The sequence below is a fragment of the Lipotes vexillifer genome, unplaced genomic scaffold (genome assembly GCF_000442215.2).
Source record: "Lipotes vexillifer unplaced genomic scaffold, Lipotes_vexillifer_v1.1 scaffold22, whole genome shotgun sequence".
NCBI lineage: Eukaryota > Metazoa > Chordata > Mammalia > Artiodactyla > Lipotidae > Lipotes > Lipotes vexillifer.
In genome coordinates this window covers 3,710,669-3,729,428 of record NW_006779050.1, presented here as the reverse complement: position 1 = coordinate 3,729,428, position 18,760 = coordinate 3,710,669, and the positions used below count along the sequence as shown (strand labels likewise).

General features: G+C 40.7%; 1 protein-coding gene across 2 annotated transcripts in view; it reads left to right on the top strand.

Moving 5' to 3' along the window:
* Positions 1-5,197: 5,197 nt before the first annotated feature.
* Positions 5,198-18,760, top strand: part of ARHGEF38 (Rho guanine nucleotide exchange factor 38) — a 157,568-nt gene continuing 144,005 nt past the window's right edge. Inside the window, exon 1 of one of the 2 annotated variants that reach the window (XM_007452164.1) lies at positions 5,198-5,539. In XM_007452164.1, coding sequence (XP_007452226.1) covers positions 5,344-5,539 — 196 coding nt within the window. In that variant the 5' untranslated portion in view covers positions 5,198-5,343. The remainder of the gene's footprint in view (positions 5,540-18,760) is intronic. The other variant, XM_007452165.1, reaches the window with a different exon arrangement.

Genomic DNA, 18,760 nt, shown 5'->3' with positions numbered 1-18,760 from the left:
GGCAGTTTGCTGGCACTTTACATGTAGCAAAGTGGCTAAGACCTCAGGCTTTGCTATAAAAGAAAGGCCTGGGGCTTCCCTGGTGGCTCAGTGGTTGAGAGTCCGCCTGCCGATGCAGGGGACACAGGTTCGTGCCCCGGTCCGGGAAGATCCCACTATGCCGCGGAGCGGCTGGGCCCGTGAGCCATGGCCGCTGGGCCTGCGCGTCCGGAGCCTGTGCTCCTCAACGGGAGAGGCCGCAACAGTGAGAGGCCCGCGTACCGCAAAAAAAACCCACAAAAAAGAAAGGCGTGAATTTGAGTCTTTACTCCATTATTTATGAGTTGTGTCATCTTGGGAAAATTATTCAACTTCTCTGAACCTGTTTCCAATTTTGTAAATATGGATATGATTCTTCCTTCTTCACTATTTTACCTAGGTATAATCCTTATATATAGTAGTTACCTAATAATAACGAATTATTGCAAACTTCTACGTGTTTCAACTTCCTTACCTCCTTTCATGGAGTCCCTTCCATTGTGGCTTATACCTCTACCCCATTACTGAAACTGCTTTTGAAAAGTTTGTAAATGACCAACATTGTGCCAAATTCAAAGAATCATTTTCTATTTTCATTTGATTTGGCCTTTCAGCAGACTGACTACTCCTTCATTTTGGAAAAACTTGCTTCCAGACTTCTGTGATGCAATATTCTCCTGCTTTTTTTCCCAGCTCAATGGCTATTCTGCCTACTTTGCTGGGTTTCCTCCAACCCTACCTTCAAACTTAGAGTTCTTCAGGGCTTGATTTTGGTCCTTCTCTTCTGGATATATTTTCTTCCTAAATGGTCTCATCAATGCATGGTTTTAAATATCATATATATTATGGTGACTCGCAATTTTTAATCTAAGATCTAAATAGTGACACCAAATTTACAAATCCAAAGTCTACCTGGCATTTCTCTTGAATATCTTACAGCCATCTTAAACTTAGTCTATTCTTAAATGGAATTCTTGACAACCCCACCAAACTTCCTCTTCCCCTTGTCCTTCTTTCTACCTGTTTTAGCATATAGCACCAATATCCCCTCAATTAGTCACTATTAAAACCTGGAATTCACCTTTCCTTCCTCTTCTTACTCATTAGCCTCAATCAACTACATACAAGTTTTGTCAGCTCAACTTTTAAGATATATTTGAATCCATCAGTATTTCTCCATCTCTACCACCACTACCCTAGCCCAAGCATTTCTTGCCTGTACTCCTATAATAAGTTCCTAACTTAAACTAGTAAGTTCTTTTCCTTCCTCCAGTCCAATTTATTTATGACTATATTCAAGAGATGTGATTTCTGTTTTGGAATTAGGAGTTTTACAACCCTAATAGCACTGGATCTTAGAATCTGGAAATCACATAATGCCAGACCAGAAGATTTATGTATCATTTACTCTACACCCTACATCAATAAGGATAGTCTAGGTTTATGTTGAAGTAATAAAAAAAAGAAAAAATACAGCCCCAAGTCTCAGTAGCTTAAAGGAGCAAAGAATTCTTTCATGCTCGAACTACACAACCATTATGGGGTGACTGGGGCTCTGCTCCAACTCATTCTTCTTCCAGGACTCATCCGCTGCCTGGAATCTTGCCAGCCACCATGGCCAAGGGAAAGAAAGCTGTAGAAAATCACACACCTGTTCTTAACACTTTTCCAGAAGTAACACATATCACTTAAAAAAATTTTTTTTATTGGAGTACAGTTGCTTTACAATGTTGTGTTAGTTTCTACTGCACAGCAAAATGAATCAGCTATACGTATACATATATTCCCTCTTTCTTGGATTTCCTCCTCATTTAGGTCACACATCACTTTTAATCAGTTTCTTTGGCTAAAGCAAGTTACACAGCCACACCTAAGTTGAAAGGGTGCAGGGCAGTGCAGCACTCTGTGAATATATTCAGTGAATAGCACTAATGACTGACTCATTATTAACTTTTGCAGATGAAGAAGCTGGGACTGAGAGAAACTAGGTCACTTGTAATGTCATGAAGCTGATTTAGCCAAAATTAAAACTGAGTCTTGGATTCACTAACTAGTATTTTTTAAAATAATGAGCCATGAACCGCTTGCTCTTTACTCCCAGTAAAATTAATTTAAGAGTCTTAATATCAATATTTTATCAAGTAATATAAAATCCTTGTTTGGAAATACTTTTGTACCTCTGTCATAAAATATAAAACAGACAAATTAGAAGCCTTTTTCCTCCAGTCTCATTCATATTCTAGAAAATGCCTCAGTGACAAAACACCCACAATCTTTTTAACCCAGCTGTTTTTATTGGCAGCAAAGGTAAACCATGTTTTATGCTGGTGATTCTAAACACATTGGCTTGAACAGTGTCAAATACATAAGCAAAAGAACTGTGAATTCATTTTATATCAAGCACTCTGTGTTGAATTCCTTAGAAATGTACTGACAAGAACTCCAACTAACAATGGCTTTAGGACAGGAGGTTCTTTTTTATCCTCTTAACAGAAACTCTAAAGGTGGATGGCCACTAATATTGGTTAGTAGTTCAATGTTATCAGAGCCCATTGTTCTCCCGTCTTTTCTTATGGACACAGGTGGCTGCAGCTGCTCCATGCATTACACCTGTGATCAAGTTTGGACAAAGGGGGAAGGTTGAAGCCAGCTGTTCCTACACCTTTTATTAGAGAAGCAAAAGTTTTCCCAGAACCAACTCCTACCCTCATTCTAGCAGACCACCACTGAGGTCTCACTTGCCAGGACTAGGATTACATGGCCACCTCTAGTGACAACAGAGACTAGAAAATGGACACAAAATTATCATTATGATTGGCCAAGCCTAATGTTACCCTGAACAAAATAAGTGTCTGTTGGCCACGAATGGCATGGAGTGGGAGGTGGTAGGAATGAATACTGAGAAAACAACTAACGAGGTCTGCGCCATTCACTGATTGATTAAAAGGCGGTTTTGAAAGAATTTATCTATTATTTTTAAAGCTAACATAGAAACTACTGTGAATAAATTGAAAAATACATTTACTACTGAATTCATGGGAGCTATATTATGTATCTTCTCAATTGATGAAGTTCCAAAATATAATAAAGCTACTACAGTCAGTTCTGCTATAATGCTTGTTTTGAAAACAAGTTTATTCCAACAAAACTGTTATATTAGGGAACTGTTTGAGCATAACACAATTTCACATTTGCTTATGTGTGATTTCACCTACTTGAAACACTAGGTGAATGCAGAAAACTGTACCCAGGTGCCCTGAGCTACAGGGGAAGACATAAAACTCACACGTGAACACCCCTCAAGATTACCAGCGACTTCAGTTCATGGCCTGTGGGACTAGCCACACCCATCCACATCTGGTGATGTACATTTCCGTCTGATTTCAAGTATCACTGCTTCCATCATTTTATTATGACTCAGAAGCTGTAACCCTTCTAATACCCACTTCCACAAGCAATCTTCAGTGCTTCTTCACACAAAGTGCCACATTTATTGTAATATTTCTGTATTTCTTAACCATTTATCACATGTAAAACTGTGCTACCATTTTTTTAATCTTTTTTTAAAAAATGGATCACTGACAAAGTTTTTGAGTGCTCTAACCCTAACCCCATATTTCCCATAAATCCTGTATTTTTAATTGCACAATTTTGCACTAGTACTATATTTAAGAGTATATGTCTGCTAGTAACCAGGCAAATACACACAAACATATCATATACATATATGTATATATAATATTAGAATACAACTGAGACATTTTTAATGTGAATCCAAAAAGCTGATTTTACATATTTGCAGAGAATGTGCCTTGAAAAGCATTTATTAAATGTATTTGGGAGGGCTTGTTAAAAAAAAAAAAAAAGAGACTATCAATTATATTAAATACAAGCCATTCAATATGCCAAGCTATATATAGATGTCTGTATAGTGGGTGAAGATTTGTCATTTATCTTCTAAGATAATTATGCAAATTGTATTCAGCCCACACATCCTGAGTTGGAAAAATGGTTTTTCCCTCTTTTTCCTCATTTATAAACCTTGTCTAACAAGAGTTAACCATGATTCAGAGTGGGCAGCACAAAGCTAGATTTTGGCAGTCCCATTGCAATAAAAAAGAATCTATTTTCCTCCTCAGGGTCTCTCTTTTCTTTAACGAGGGCATACAAAACACTTGGCACATTCCCAGAGCTTCTGAGAATTTTCCCCTTGAGAAATCTCAGTAAATACGAGGAAAAACAACTTCAAAAAAACTAATGAAAGGCCCGTCACTATTTGCCTTTCAACCCTCCTCCCCGCCCCCCAGGCCTTTCCACTATCTAGTGTCTCTTCTCAGTTTCACACATTTTCCCTCCTCTTATTTTCCTAAGGTGAGCTGCCTTTCTCGGGCACTCCATCTGCCAAAGGGTCAGGAAAAGATCTTACAGAAATCACACCCTGGCCCAGAGCTTATTTTCCCAAGGATCAGGACCCAGAAGGACGGGGTTGGGACTGAAAAGTCTAATTTCAGGCTAGGGCAGCACGTGGAGAGCAAGAAATCAGAAAGGCTCTAGACCTTTCCCTCCTCTCGCCTCTGCCGCCGAACCTCTCTCCAGTGCAAACCCTTGTTTCCTCAGGAATGCGGATCAGGGTTTGGCAAGTACGTTTCTAGCAAATAATCTCTGAATGTTCGGTGTTTAAACGCGGAAGCATGACTTTGAGGGCACACAGTAATCCTTAAAAAAAAACGATCCTGTCCCCACTGTTGTGATGCAAATGCAAATTCTCATGGCTCCACACTAGCTCCGCGGTCACGTGTGGGTCACTCTAGCTGAGAGTCACACCCGAGCCCCGTCTGGCTCGGGGCAGCAGAACCGCAACGCAGTGTCCCAGCGCACCTGTACACACCCGGCGGCCCACACTGAACCCATAAGCCGCAGGGTACACACACGCGCGCTTCCCCTCCTCCCGCCTCACCTTGTTCGCTTTCCTTTCCCCGGACTCCCAGCCCTCGGCCCACACAATGGGATGTTTGTTTGCTTCAGCATGCTTCAGCAGCATGTTGCAGCGCAGTCCCTGCTTTGCCTAGCTCGGTTCGGCAGGTCTCTCAGGTAACAGGTGGCAGCCTTCCCCTGTTGGATTCTAGGTATAAAAAAGAATGACCTCATAGGGGTGGAGCCCTGGGACTCCGTGGAGGGCAGTCAAAGCTAGGTAACCCTGGAGTGAAGCCGGTTGGTTAGAAGGGGGCAGTTAAGCTCCTCAGGCTGGCGGCTTTAACATTTACCCTGAGGCCCTTTAGCAGCCAGCCATTGCCAGCTGGCCCCTAGAGCTGGTCTCTGCCTCCGATGGAGCCCAAAGAAGCCCCCGGGAAAGAAACTATGGGCACCAGGAAAAAGAGTCTGCCCTTCCCGAGGCCCAGGCTCTATATGCTGGAGAGAAGGAAGACTGACCCTGTGGTTGAGAGCAGTGTTCCTGGGGACCACTCTGGTACCTTGACGAGGAGCCAGTCTCACAGGACCGAGTACAACCAGAAATTACAAGGTAACCTACAAGAAACCCATGGCCCTGGTTCCTGCGCTCCCAGCCCTTTTCCTCTTACTCTTCCACTTGCAAAGGAAGCATTTATGAGGCGGAGGAGAAAATCAGACATTACCTTCCTCTATAAGGAAGAAAGTAAGAAAATAAGAAAATGAAAGTAAATGTAATTCACAAATTGTAGGAGAAATTTATTATGTCCTTCCTTAGTTAAAAAGCCAATTCCGGGGCTTCCCTGGTGGCGCAGTGGTTGAGAGTCCGCCTGCCGATGCAGGGGACACGGGTTCGTGCCCCGGTCCGGGAAGATCCCACATGCCGCGGAGCGGCTGGGCCCGTGAGCCGTGGCCTCTGAGCCTGCGCGTCTGGAGCCTGTGCTCCGCAACGGGAGAGACCACAGCAGTGAGAGGCCCGCGTACCGAAAAAAACAAAAACAAAATAAAAAACCAAAAAAGCCAATTCTGAATTATTCTTAATATTGTCATGTCTTTTTTTCCCTGCTACATCCCTCTTTTCTTCTCCCTCCTGCACCCAATTTAAGACGTGGGAAGCACTAGAAAGCGAATGATTTAGAAACCTACAAAAGATAGTTTATCTCAATAGACAGGTGTGAGATGTCACACCAGGAGATCTATCTAGGTAATTGTACTGAACTGTGATTGTGGTTATTTTAAATAGGGGCCTGAAACTACAATTATGTCTGGGAAAATAAGGGATGTTATAGTCATCGGATAGTATAATAGGATTTCTTGAAAATCACATAGGTGTTCGTTCCTTTAGAGTGAATCGAATAACATGCAGATATGGTAAGAGATGTTTAGCTTGCTTAGATTGAATGACTGTTGAGGAAATAACTTCAGTTATTTTGTGATGGTCGTAAGATAATTGGCACAGTTATTATAACATGTCCTGTTTCAGGCCCTGAATTGCTCTCCCTTCCCATCCACCCTCTCTTTTACTTCTCCCTTTCTCTCAAAGGTCATTTGGTCTAGTAAACATCATTTTGATGTGGATGCTGTGCAACGTTTTAAGTAGCCACTGCAGTACCTGTTATGTGATCCCCCAGAACCTGTCTCTCCCACTTTGAGGCACACTGTATTTAAGCTCTCATAATCCTACCATGAGCTGTCATTCTGGATTGAAAAACTACAATGAGGCTAGAGAGACCAATGGGACAAGCTTGTACTTAGAAGGTCTCTTTCCTCAAAAAATGTGCGTGGGGGCTTCCCAGGTGGCGCAGTGGTTGAGAGTCCGCCTGCCGATGCAGGGGAAACGGGTTCGTGCCCCGGTCCGGGAAGATCCCACATGCCGCGGAGCGGCTGGGCCCGTGAGCCATGGCCGCTGAGCCTGCGCATCCGGAGCCTGTGCTCCGCAACTGGAGAGGCCACAACAGTGAGAGGCCCGCGTACCGCAGAAAAACAAACAAACAAACAAACAAAAATGTGCGTGGACTTAGTGATGCAAATTAATTAAATTAAGTAAGTTAAATGCATTTAAATTAAATCTTTAAAGCTTCCTACTATCAGTTAATGCTTTAAAAAAAATCCTGATAGCTCAGGATTAAAATGCAAAGTCAAGTCTTGTCCTTAAAGATTGTTGTTGTTGTTTTTTTAATGGGGAAGGGGTATTATTTGAGCTTTGAAATTAATTTTCTCAAGGCCATATATAAACTGGAAAAAATGCAAATTTTAAAGTCACGTGTATTTGGTTTCCAATCCTGGCTCTTCAGTTTACTACCTATAAGACTGAGCAAATCACTTAAAATTTCTGAGCTTCTGTTTCTCTATCTGTGAAAATAGGATAATGATATTTACCACACAGTGTTATTGGGAGAATGAAATTAGATAAGTACATGAAACACCTAGAATATTGGCTGACACATGCCATGTACTCCATAAATAGTAGCTATTTTTAATTTTAGGAATGATGGGTACCATAATGTTAGAACAGGACTTGCCTTGTGTTAGCCCAAATTTACTAATCTACTAATCTGTTTCAACTCTTTTCTGTCTTTTGATGAAGAGACCACAAATAAGAAATTCAGGAAAAGCCTACTGCTTTTCCCCTAATAACATGTTTCTTCTTTCTGAGGTTCACTAATTCAGCATCTTTTTGATCCAGATTTTCCATTAGTAAAATAAAAATGGGAATACTTTTTGCTATTCTCTTCCTAAATTTAGCTTAAAAAAAAAATAAGTCTGTGGACCCAGAATACAGTAGATATTTGTTGGTTACTTTGCAGAAGACTTCAGGCTTCTTATGTACTACACTGGATTTGTGGTTTTCCTGTGCTCTGTTGGATCCTGTCTCTGAACGTGGAAGGAAAGATGCAGGAGTTAATCCATGGCCCTAGACCTGACTGTGCTGGAGAAAAGTCATCAGGGAGCCTAGAGGAGCACATCAGAGCTGTAAAGATAGGCTGACCTCCTGATAAGTAAAATTTTAAAGATGTAACTCTTAATAAAGTCCAAGGCTGATACCTAATGCCTAATAGAGCTTTTAGTATGATTCTTCTGTAACTGGTTTGGCAACAATAGAAGGCATTTTCTCATTAATGTTGGAAGCAATCAGTTCTGTGGTTTGCACTCTCTCACCTGTACTCTACCCTTTATCATGCAGATGAGTCCTAAATCACCTTAAGAGGCTCTTTATTATTGCAATGCCAAGAGTTTTTCCTCTGCCTACCTTGGAACTGGCAGTTCCCTGGGAGGCACTGAATAAAGACCTGAGCCAGTTAGAGCCCTCAGACAGATGGCCCCGAAGCAAAGCCATCGTGAGGTCACAGTGTGCTTTCCAATACTGGAAAGCAGCCTCAAATTATTTAGTTGGTTGTCCTTCAGTGCTGTGTTGCTATCTGAGTAATACAATTTACTGTTCTGTCTCTGGAAGCAAGTTCTCTAGGGTTCTGGGAAATGTTACATCGTTCTTCGGTGTCCCTGGGCTCACCTCTTAACTATACAGTTTATCTTTTTCATTCAATTTCTGACCGACGTCGCTTTAGTAGTGTGAATCCTAAGCTGTAATATTTTTTAAATCGTACAGGGGGTGAGAGCTACTAAATTAAACAATAGAACATGATTCTAATGAGATTATCATAAGATCTTTGTAAAAGATTGTGATCACATCAATGTAGTCATTCCTACTAAGCCTCAAGTTGCACAATAATAGTTCAATGCTAGCTACAGTTAGTGGCATCCTTATTCCTTCAACAGGTTCGTTCAGTTAATTGGCGTTTATTGAATATGTTATACGGTGTGCAAAAAACGGAATATGTGCCAGGAATAACAACTACAAAATCATTAAGAAAAAGTGTCTGACCTTTACTCCAAAGGGGCCTGAAGTCTCGTAGGGAAAGATAAGACAGGTAAACAAATACAATAAAGGTGCAGGCGAGAGGTAGACATGGGATCAGGGCAACTGCAGAAGGAGGAAATGGTCTATTCAGGATTGGGCGGAGAGGTTGTCAGAAAACACTGTCATTCAAAGATGATAAGTGGGGATGGGGTGGAGGTGCAGAATGGGGAGAGAAGGGTATTTTAACATCTTCACTGGGCTTATCTCTGTCTGAAATTATGTTGTTTGTTTCCTTATTTATTGTCTATTATCGACCCATTTCCCCTCCCATCTCTCATGCCCACCCCCGCCAGTCCATGAAAGGCACCCTATCTTTCTCGTTAACTGTTCCATCTTTGCCCTTGGAATCGTGGCCAGCACACATGAATAGGATTAGTGCCCTCATAAGACACGAGAGATCTTGCTCTCTCCCGCTCTGCTCCCTGCCATGTGAGGATTTTAAAAGTCTGACATCTGTCCACCAGGAAGGGGGTCCTTACCAGCACCTTGAACTTTGATCTTGGACTTCTCCACTGCAAAAACTGTGAAAAATAAATGTTTGTTGTTTAAGCCACCCGTTTATGGTATTTTTGTAACAGCAGCCCAAATCCACAAAGATAGTTGGTCAGTTACTTTTATCCTCTTTGGCCACGCTAAGCTTCTGGTTAATATTTTGGCCAGTGCATATTTTTGCTAGTATCAGGTGAAAGAGTGAGAGTGGGTGGGTTAAATGTCCTCACAGCTGCAGATAACACAACAACAAAAAATCGCATCTCCAATTCATGTTAGGTCTGCGATGTTTTCTTTTTTGCAAAGGCTATCATATCATTTTCATTATGAAAGGATTGATTGGTTGTTTTTATGAAATCCTGAAATGTTCTCACTATGGTGACAATAAATGAACCACTCTCCTGCATGGACTTTATACGGAATAAGATATTTTGCAGTATGAGGACAAATGGCTCAAAGACTAAGCTCGACTTGGTCAGATTATGGGAACAGTTAATTTGTAATGATTTTTAAGAATACAAACTAACCTGTAAGTGAGGAGGATGAGCTGTTAACACTGGAAGATTTGGTGATTTTTGTTCAAGGGGTAATGAAGGGTAGAATAAAAGTAATTGTCCAGGGGCTACCCTGGTGGCGCAGTGGTTGAGAGTCCGCCTGCCGATGCAGGGGACGCGGGTTCGTGCCCCGGTCCGCGAAGATCCCACATGCCGCGGAGCGGCTCGGTCCGTGAGCCATGGCCGCTGAGCCTGTGAGTCCGGAGCCTGTGCTCCACAACGGGAGAGGCCACAACAGTGAGAGGCCCGCGTACCGCAAAACGGAGCCTGTGCTCCACAATGGGAGAGGCCACAAGAGGGAGAGGCCCCCGTTCCCAAAAAAAAAAAAAAAAAAAAAAAAGTAATTGTCCAGCTGTTCGTGCATGTTTCTCTCCTGGTGCTATGAGTCCTTTTTGTTCCTGCCTGTTCTTTGAGTACTGTAAAAGTAACTCCTTCCCCTTTACCTGCCTTTAGTGAAAAGGGAAGTACTTGGATCAGTAATGTGACTGTTAACAGTGTAAAGGCACTGTTAAAGCTAAGTAACTTCTCTCTCGTTGCATGCATAGAAACCCAAAGGAAGCATGATATTTTACTTTCTTTCTTTTCCAGTAAAGGTATTTTGCAGTTTTTAGAGGACACATTGGATCAAATAAAGTGAGTCCCAGAAATCAAGAAAGTTTCAGCTATTCCACTACCACCACATTGTAATGGGAAAATTTATTCCTTCCATATTTAACTGATGTACCTCTAGATATAACTTTTTTAAAGGTAGCAAACACAGCTTCTAATTCTATTTTTTGTCCATAAAAATGATGGGTTGATCAAAACACAAAATGAGAAATCAAGAGGGAGGGATGAGCTAATGGAAGAAAGGAAGGAGAGGAAGAGGGAGAGAGAAAATTCGGATGTGCTAAAGCACAGATAGGAATGAACCTTAAAATAGTGATATAGTTGGGAGAAAGATGAGTGAGAGAAAAGCACTCAAGCTACATTCATCTTTGCTTCTGTTGTTACAGGAAAAGGGAAAACTGTCTTCTCATAGAATTACTTTTTCTTGATACCCTAATCATATTAACTTCAGTATTTTTGTGGGTATTGGTTTCTGGTGATGGTGGCTTATTGCAAGAATTGCTAAACTTGTCAGCAGTATCACCCTGAGCACCAGGCAAGACTTGGCTTCAGGTGGAGTTTTAGAGCGCCCCCTGTGGCCCCCTCTCCACCAAGCAGGTGAGGAGTCCTTGGGGCCAAAGTTCCTGGCTGCCTGGTATCCTTAACCTCATTTCTAGACTAAGTTCAGGGCATCTGGGACCATGGAATTTTCTGTTCAACTGGTCCCAATCACTGCCACCAAGGCCTGATGGGACCTCCTCCCAATCCCTTTCTCCTTAGGACAGACTGTGGTTGCTGGTGGGCACACCCTTTGGCTCCAGGGCCAGTCGGTTATGGAGGTGTGTCTGGAGCTCGATCATGCTGGGGTGTTCACACCATGCCTACCAGGCCCTTTGTGGGTGGAGGAGCTGGTAGAGGGAAGGGTAGGGACACAGGCCTCATGACTGGGGAGAGGGATTGTGCCCAGGGCCTCCTGCTAAATTTTGGCATGAAACTCTGAGGGACCTGAGAGATCTAATCTTGAACTTGGCCCTCCAGATTGTTATGAAGGTATATTTATTCAAGATGGAAGGATATAACATATTTTATTTAACAGTTTGCCAGCTTGACTTACAACTTTTAAATATGTAGATAAGGTATGCAGCCTCCGTTTATACACTTGCTCCAGGCCCAAAAAGGAGGCTACTTATGACTGTTATCTACATTCAGGATATAGCCTTCCTTTTATACTAGGTTGTGGAAAGAGGAAAGGCAGGGAAGCGGAGGGAAGGAAAGACATCGTGACTGTCATCCGCCAGAAGCCGTGTCAGCCAGGGGCTTTCACGCATTGTTATTTGATCCCAACACTTTTTCAGTTGGGGTTTTATAGTTGAAAACATAGGTATATAAAGGAGAAATGACTTTCCCTCTACCCTCCTACATTCAATAGCTGGGCCTATGAACTAAACAAACATTAGGCAGCTTAACAGGAGACAAAGTATACAAGGGTATTCATTTTGAATGTTACATGCCGGAGAGCATCACAGGAAAAAAGAAGTGAATAACTCAAAAAAGGTTAGGATTAGAGAGCTTATATACTACCTTAATAGGGGAAGGAGAGGAAAAATGTAGGCCACTTAGGGGAGAGTAAATAATTTTAGGAAAGATGAATGGGCCCTTAGAAGAACCGCAGGGATACGTAATAGTTGGCGACAAAGTCTGTCTGGTTGTGATGTCACTTCTAGCCTCCTGTCCTGTGAGAGGAGTCAACGTCCCCTGGTTGACAGTTGAGCTCCTTTTGGAGGATCTGTCTCTAGGCAGATAAGGGAGCACAGAGAAAGCCTCTCCCTGCATTTGCTGCTTTTCAAGTGCTTTCAGCTCAAAATGATCAATGTACCAAAGTAACAAATTTGGGGGTGGCATGTCCTAAACTCCTTCAGGTGGTAGAGCTTGGATTTGATCATAGGTGCTTTAAATATTTGCAAAATTAAATGCAACTCATTCATTGACTTAGTAGGTATTTAATCTGTAGGGTATATTAGTAATGAGAAGTCAAAGCACTCTGAGGGTTGCAATACATGTTTTGTGATGTGATGACATTCCTCTGCTACTATGATAAAACTCGACCTGCTAAATTTTTTACTTTGGAATTCATGTTCTTTCTCTGGCATTATTGTGACATGCCTCTGCTGGTGTGTTTAATAAATGCTATCTTTTGATTTAAATGTCAGGAAACAAAATTACAAAATTACGTTAAGCAAACCTGCCCTTTTGTAATAGCTTAATCATCTCCATTTCCCACTTCCTTGGATATCTTGACACTATTTCCTTAATTTTATGCCTGTTTCATTTATTGGTATCTCAATAAAACTTAACATGCATCCACAAAACCCTATTTTATAGCAGTGGGTGGTGGTGATGGTGGTGTATACATTTGCAAATGAAAAGAGTGGAATTATATACTGCAAACAAGTCGTTCTTTACCTAGGTAGGTGATATTTCAATAGAATTCTATGAAGTCAGCCTAAATTGTGAGTCTTAAATGCAGCAGGAAAATAGAGTGTTATGATTAAAGCCTTTGTCCCAGGTTGCTCTGAACAATTTTTTTCTTGATTAATGAGTCAGAGAAGAAATGAATACTCTATGATACCTGGACTGAGGCCCTTAAGAGCAAATATAACCTTGACTGTCTGACATCCAGCTCTTAACGTAAAGAAGAAAACCTAAAGGTCACGTCATCTAGCTGCTGCTCTAAGCATGCTGAGCCATTGTGCCCCTCCCAGAAATTGTCTTTCCTGAATGCTTTTCAGTGTTAGGTCTCCAGTGTCACTATAGAAGTTGGCACAGATTTCTGCTTCTGTCTTTGTTATGAAATAGTTGATGAAGACATTGTTTACTTCTCTCAGTGCCATCCAGTTTTATTCAAGGGAAAACTTTGGCTCTTCTTAAGAATTAGAATATGTCCCCTTTCCAGATAAAAACAAGCAATTTAGTGTATATATTTAGCTGCCTGAAACTTAGAGTCAGTTTTGTACCTAATGCCTCGCCTTTTATTACCTACTTCCCCCCCCACCCCCAAATTTTTTTTCCTCCAAATATCTGCAAGTATGGATTCTCATCACTGAGATCTCTGCTCACCTTCTGGGAGAGTCCTTCCTGACCATTCTACCTACAGCCGTGTGGAAGAGGAAAGACTTTTCCTTTCTCCTCTTTGGTTCTGTGGCTGGGACATGTGAGTAGAACTTACAAAAGACAGCATAACAGGAGGAAAAGCATGTACATTTTATTTGATGTTAATATTTGTACATGGCACAGAGGGTTTCATAGAAAGAAGCAAGAATCCCAAAGCAGTTAGACCCAGGGGCTTATATATCATTTTAACAAAGAGTGATAACTTGTGGAAATGTGGCAAGACAAAGGAAAAGGGGGTTTGAGCTAAGGGTATTAAACTGTGGGGAAGTGAACAGGAAACATATGGTGGAAACTAATGGAACATAAGGGTTATTTCAGTAAGATCTGTTTGTACAGACTCATCTTGATGTCAACTCCCCATCTCCAGTGATAGGAATTCTCTCCTCTTCCTGACACAGGGAGGGCAGAGAGCTCTTCCTGAACCCGCTGCTTCTCAATTGCCTTCAGTTCAAAGTAATCAACATGCCAGAGAGGTATATTTTGGGATGGTATTTTCTAATCCCTTTCAGTGACCTTCATACTACCTGTCGCTCTCTGGAATTATGCTTTTCTATTCTATTTTGCCCCTCTCTTCCACTTGAACATAATTTTCCTTGGGAGTAGAGAGTTAGTCTTATTTTAACACTTAAGCAGTGCCTGGTATATGGTAGATGCTCAGCTCAAAGACTACTTACTCAATAATTTAAAACGATTCCACAACTCATTATAACTATATTGATCTGTATCATTGGTATATTGGCTTTTACAATTCTGTCAATCCCATTTCCCCACTATTTAATTGGAGTCAATTTTTGAGTTAACTCCTCTAACTTCTTTTTCTGTAAAAATAGAGAATATAAATAAATAAATTTAATTAAAGAAGAAAATAGAGTTCCTTGGCCAAAGAAAATGAAATCTCAGTTTTAATGAATTTATCCAACAAGTTAATATGTGGTTAATACCAACTAGATCCTGAGAATATAAAAGTAACCAGAAGTGAACCCAGCCTATGGAGTGAGACAGGCAGTGAACCAATAATTGTAGCAATAAGTGCCTGAGGTAAGGCTGCAGTTTGGGTTCCTGGGTTGCAGATTCTGAGGTGGAAATTTGGGTGCAGGAGGTTTATTAGGGAATATTCTTATGATCACCACCTGGGCAAGAGAAGAGACAGGCAGAAGATAGGGAGAAAGAGAGAGAGCTTGAGCTGTGATCTGGTCTCAGTGAAAGCCTTAGCCAACTCTAAGGGAAGTTCTGAAGATGAGATGATCCTTTGGACTTGTCACAGTGCTGTGAAGAAGCTGGGCCCTTATATCATCACCCTTCAGGTTACTGGATGGGGCCACCTTGGAAAGGGAGCATGACCTGAGAGGTGCTCTCATCTGAGATAATTCCTGAAAAGGAGCTGTCTGCTGGTGACACTGCCAGCAGTGGGGCAAGAAGTCCTTTTTTTCCTGAAGGGGAACTGGTCAGCTCATCACAGCACTGACCCGAAATTAGTGGTTATTAATATATTAGAGACACAAGTAAATCAATATAGGAATTGTGATGAGAAAGAGCTTAATTGGACCCCTAAAATGTCAAAATAAGAGACACTGAAATCTGAATCTTGAAATCCAGTTTGGATTTTTTCTGGGGGGGAAGAGGGCATTCCAGAAAGAGGGGTTAAACGTGTCCTAGTGCATGGAGAAAGGTAATAAAATTGGTTTTCCCATCTGGGGGTTCATAGCTGAAAAAGATGACACTAATACCAACTAACATCTGTACTAGGCATGTGGGTACATTATATCATTTCATGCTCTTAACAACTTTGCTAAGGAGTTATTGTCAAATATTTATAGATAATAAAATTAAGGTTACAAGAGGTGTAGACACTTGTCCAGCGTTACGCAACTAGTAAGCGGTAACGTCAGAGTTATACTGAGGTCTACTTGACTCCAAGGTCCATGCTTTTTCAACCACTATGCAGTCTCTGTTGTTCTAACCCCAGATTTTAGTAGTACCTCTTTTGTGGTTTGTTTTTAAGGAATAGGCTGACTTTGATACAATTTTGAACAATAGTTCAAAACATCAAGATACCCTTAAATTCTACCAACACATTCACCTGCAATCTTAAAATCAACAGTGACCAGTAAGTGCTTTCCAGTAGCTGTGTTATTTTATGCTTTTCAACAAAATGTTTTATGTGGAATGAAGTTAGAATGATATGCAATTGCAATGAATGAGAGGTACACTTAGATTCACTAGAACATTCCACTCTAAAAATACAAACCTAATGATTTGAATTATCTAGTCTTTGAAACCTGTCCCTCCTCACTAACTATAGAGCACACAGCAGGAGGAGAATGTCTGATGGAAAGCTGGGTCATAGCGTCAAACTATATTGCTCCTCTGCTTAATATTCAGCAATGCTTTTCCATGTTCTCTAGCAGCAGTGTCCAAACAGAGGTACAGGCAGCCCAGAGGGGGGTTTCAAGAAAATTCATTATGAAAGAAAAAAATAAGTTAATCTCTTAGTCTTATCCTTTGAAAATATCTATTTTGTGTATTCTTTATCATGTATGTGATACATTAATGCTACCCATGCATTGGAGGTACTTCCTCAAAACAATTTAACTGACCCATGAACAAAACAGTTTGGGATGAAATTTTGACACATGCTACAACAGGATGAATCTTGAAGACATGATGCTAAGTGAAATAAGCCAGACACAAAAGTACAAATATTATATGATTCCACTTAAAAGAGGTACCTGGAATAGTCAAATACATAGAGACGAAAAGTAGAATGGTGGTTGCCAGAGGCTGGGGGGAAAGGAGAGTAGGGAGTTAGTGTTTCCCGGGTCCAGAGTTTCAGTTTGGGAAGATGAAAAAGTTCTGGAGATGGATGGTGGTGATGGTTGCACAACAATCTGAATGTACTTAAAGCTGAATTGTGCACTTAAAGATAGTTAACATGGTAAATTTTATGTTCTGCGTATTTTACCATGATAAAAAAATCAATAAAGTTGGAGACCCCATGTTATAACATTAAAATGGGTATAAGGCCTCTCACACCATGACTCTATCTTTCCATGTCTGGCCTGAGGGACAGTTTTACTTTGGATTGTCTTACCTTGACACCTGCTGTTTCCTCAGCCTGGAGTGTTCTCCCTCATCTTGGTTGTTTTATAACCCCCTATTTACCTTTTCAATTCTATCTTTCTGTTGTTACACCCAAAATATATTTGAGTGTCCCATCCTGTATACATTTCTCATATTCGTTATTCACATGCCAATGTCTCTTACATTTGGTTGAACTTCTTGAGGACAGGAGCATTGGTATCGTCAGCAGCTAGGGAAAGGAGGGCCTGTACTCAATAATCCTGTTTGTTATGTAAATGAGTGGGTAAATGAATGAATTCATGTACAATAAATGGATGGTGTGACAGTTGTGCAGTGAACAACCAGAATGGATACAGGAGGCCCTTCCCTATGGTGGGCTCCCTTGAAGCCAGGTCCAAATCACATCACTGACTTCAGGGTCACAGGTCCTGGTTATGGATCTAACTCAGATGAGGGAATTATTTATTAATTTTTATCATACCGCATATTTATCTTCTTCATACTGTGTTTTCTTGGTCACCCTTTACAATTCTGTTCTCATTAGCAAGGGCATACAAAAATCAGACTTACCTCATCCTGGAGGATGTACATGTTATCTCTTGAAATGTAATCTTACATTTTTATAACCAGATTTAGATAAAGAAATTAAATTATTTTCATTCTGGGCTAAGTGAAGATTCTGAGTGATTTCCTCCTTTTTTTTTTTTTTTTTTTTTTTTTTTTGCGATACACGGGCCTCTCACTGTTGCGGCCTCTCCCGTTGGGGAGCACAGGATCTGGATGCACAGGCTCAGCGGCCATGGCTCACGGGCCCAGCCGCTCGGCGGTTTGGGGGATCTTCCCAGACCGGGGCACGAACCCGTGTTCCCTGCATCGGCAGGCGGACTCTCAACCACTGCGCCACCAGGGAAGCCCCCCCTCCTTTTTTTTATTAACAAAATCTATACATCAAAAAATAGAAATAGTGTGCTTGAAAATAAATACTCTTCTAGAGTTTGACTTGTTTGTTAATGTCACACCAGTCAGACATTTAGAATGGACATTCTGTTACAACAGTGCTACTGTTTTTAAAATATTCAAAACAATGAAACATTTTTTTATATAATGCAATTATAATCTCATAGAGTGTTTGCTTCTTTATCCTGAGTATTTCTGTGTAAAAGTGAAATATTAAATTAAAATGTGAAATTAGATTTCTTTTAATCATTAAATTCTTGGAAAACAAAGCCAATACTTCTCTGACAAAATTGAAGCTTCATTATATTGCAGTTGCAAATGAAATATTTTTATGTATTTGACATTTCACACAGAGAGTTTAATCAACATATAATTGTAGTTAAAATTTTCTTTCAATGAATTATAAATCAAATCAGATTTTGGATTGGGATACACCTACCAGAGAAGCTAAGGTCCTGTATCTTTTCTTCTATACATTCTTATATGTATGTACACATTAACAACAACAACAAAAATAATCATACCAAACAAAACACTCAAACCACAATTTGATCTTATTTTCAAAATATTCTTCTCTATATTTATGACTGTGTTCAAACTCTGATAACTTTTCCTACTCTCAGATTACATCGTGTAGGAAGAGCCTTTTCATACACTCACTGGGTGTACTGTATGTATATATACTACACAATTACGTGTACTAACTGTACAGGAATACTACATTTTCCTGTGCTTCACTTTACTGTTATTTGCAGATATTCCATTTTTTACAAATTGAAGTTTTGTGGCAACCTTGTGTCAAGCTAGTCTATTGGCGCCATTTTTTCCAATAGCATTTGCTCACTTCGTGTCTCTGTATCACATTTTGGCAATTCTCACAAAGTAAATTATGATACTTTTTCATTATTCATTTGTTATGGTGAGCTGTGATGTTACTATTGTAATTGTTTAGAGTGCCATGAACTGCACCTATACAAGGTGGCAAACAATCTATAAATGTTGTGTATTTTCTCACTGTTACATCGACAGCCTGTTC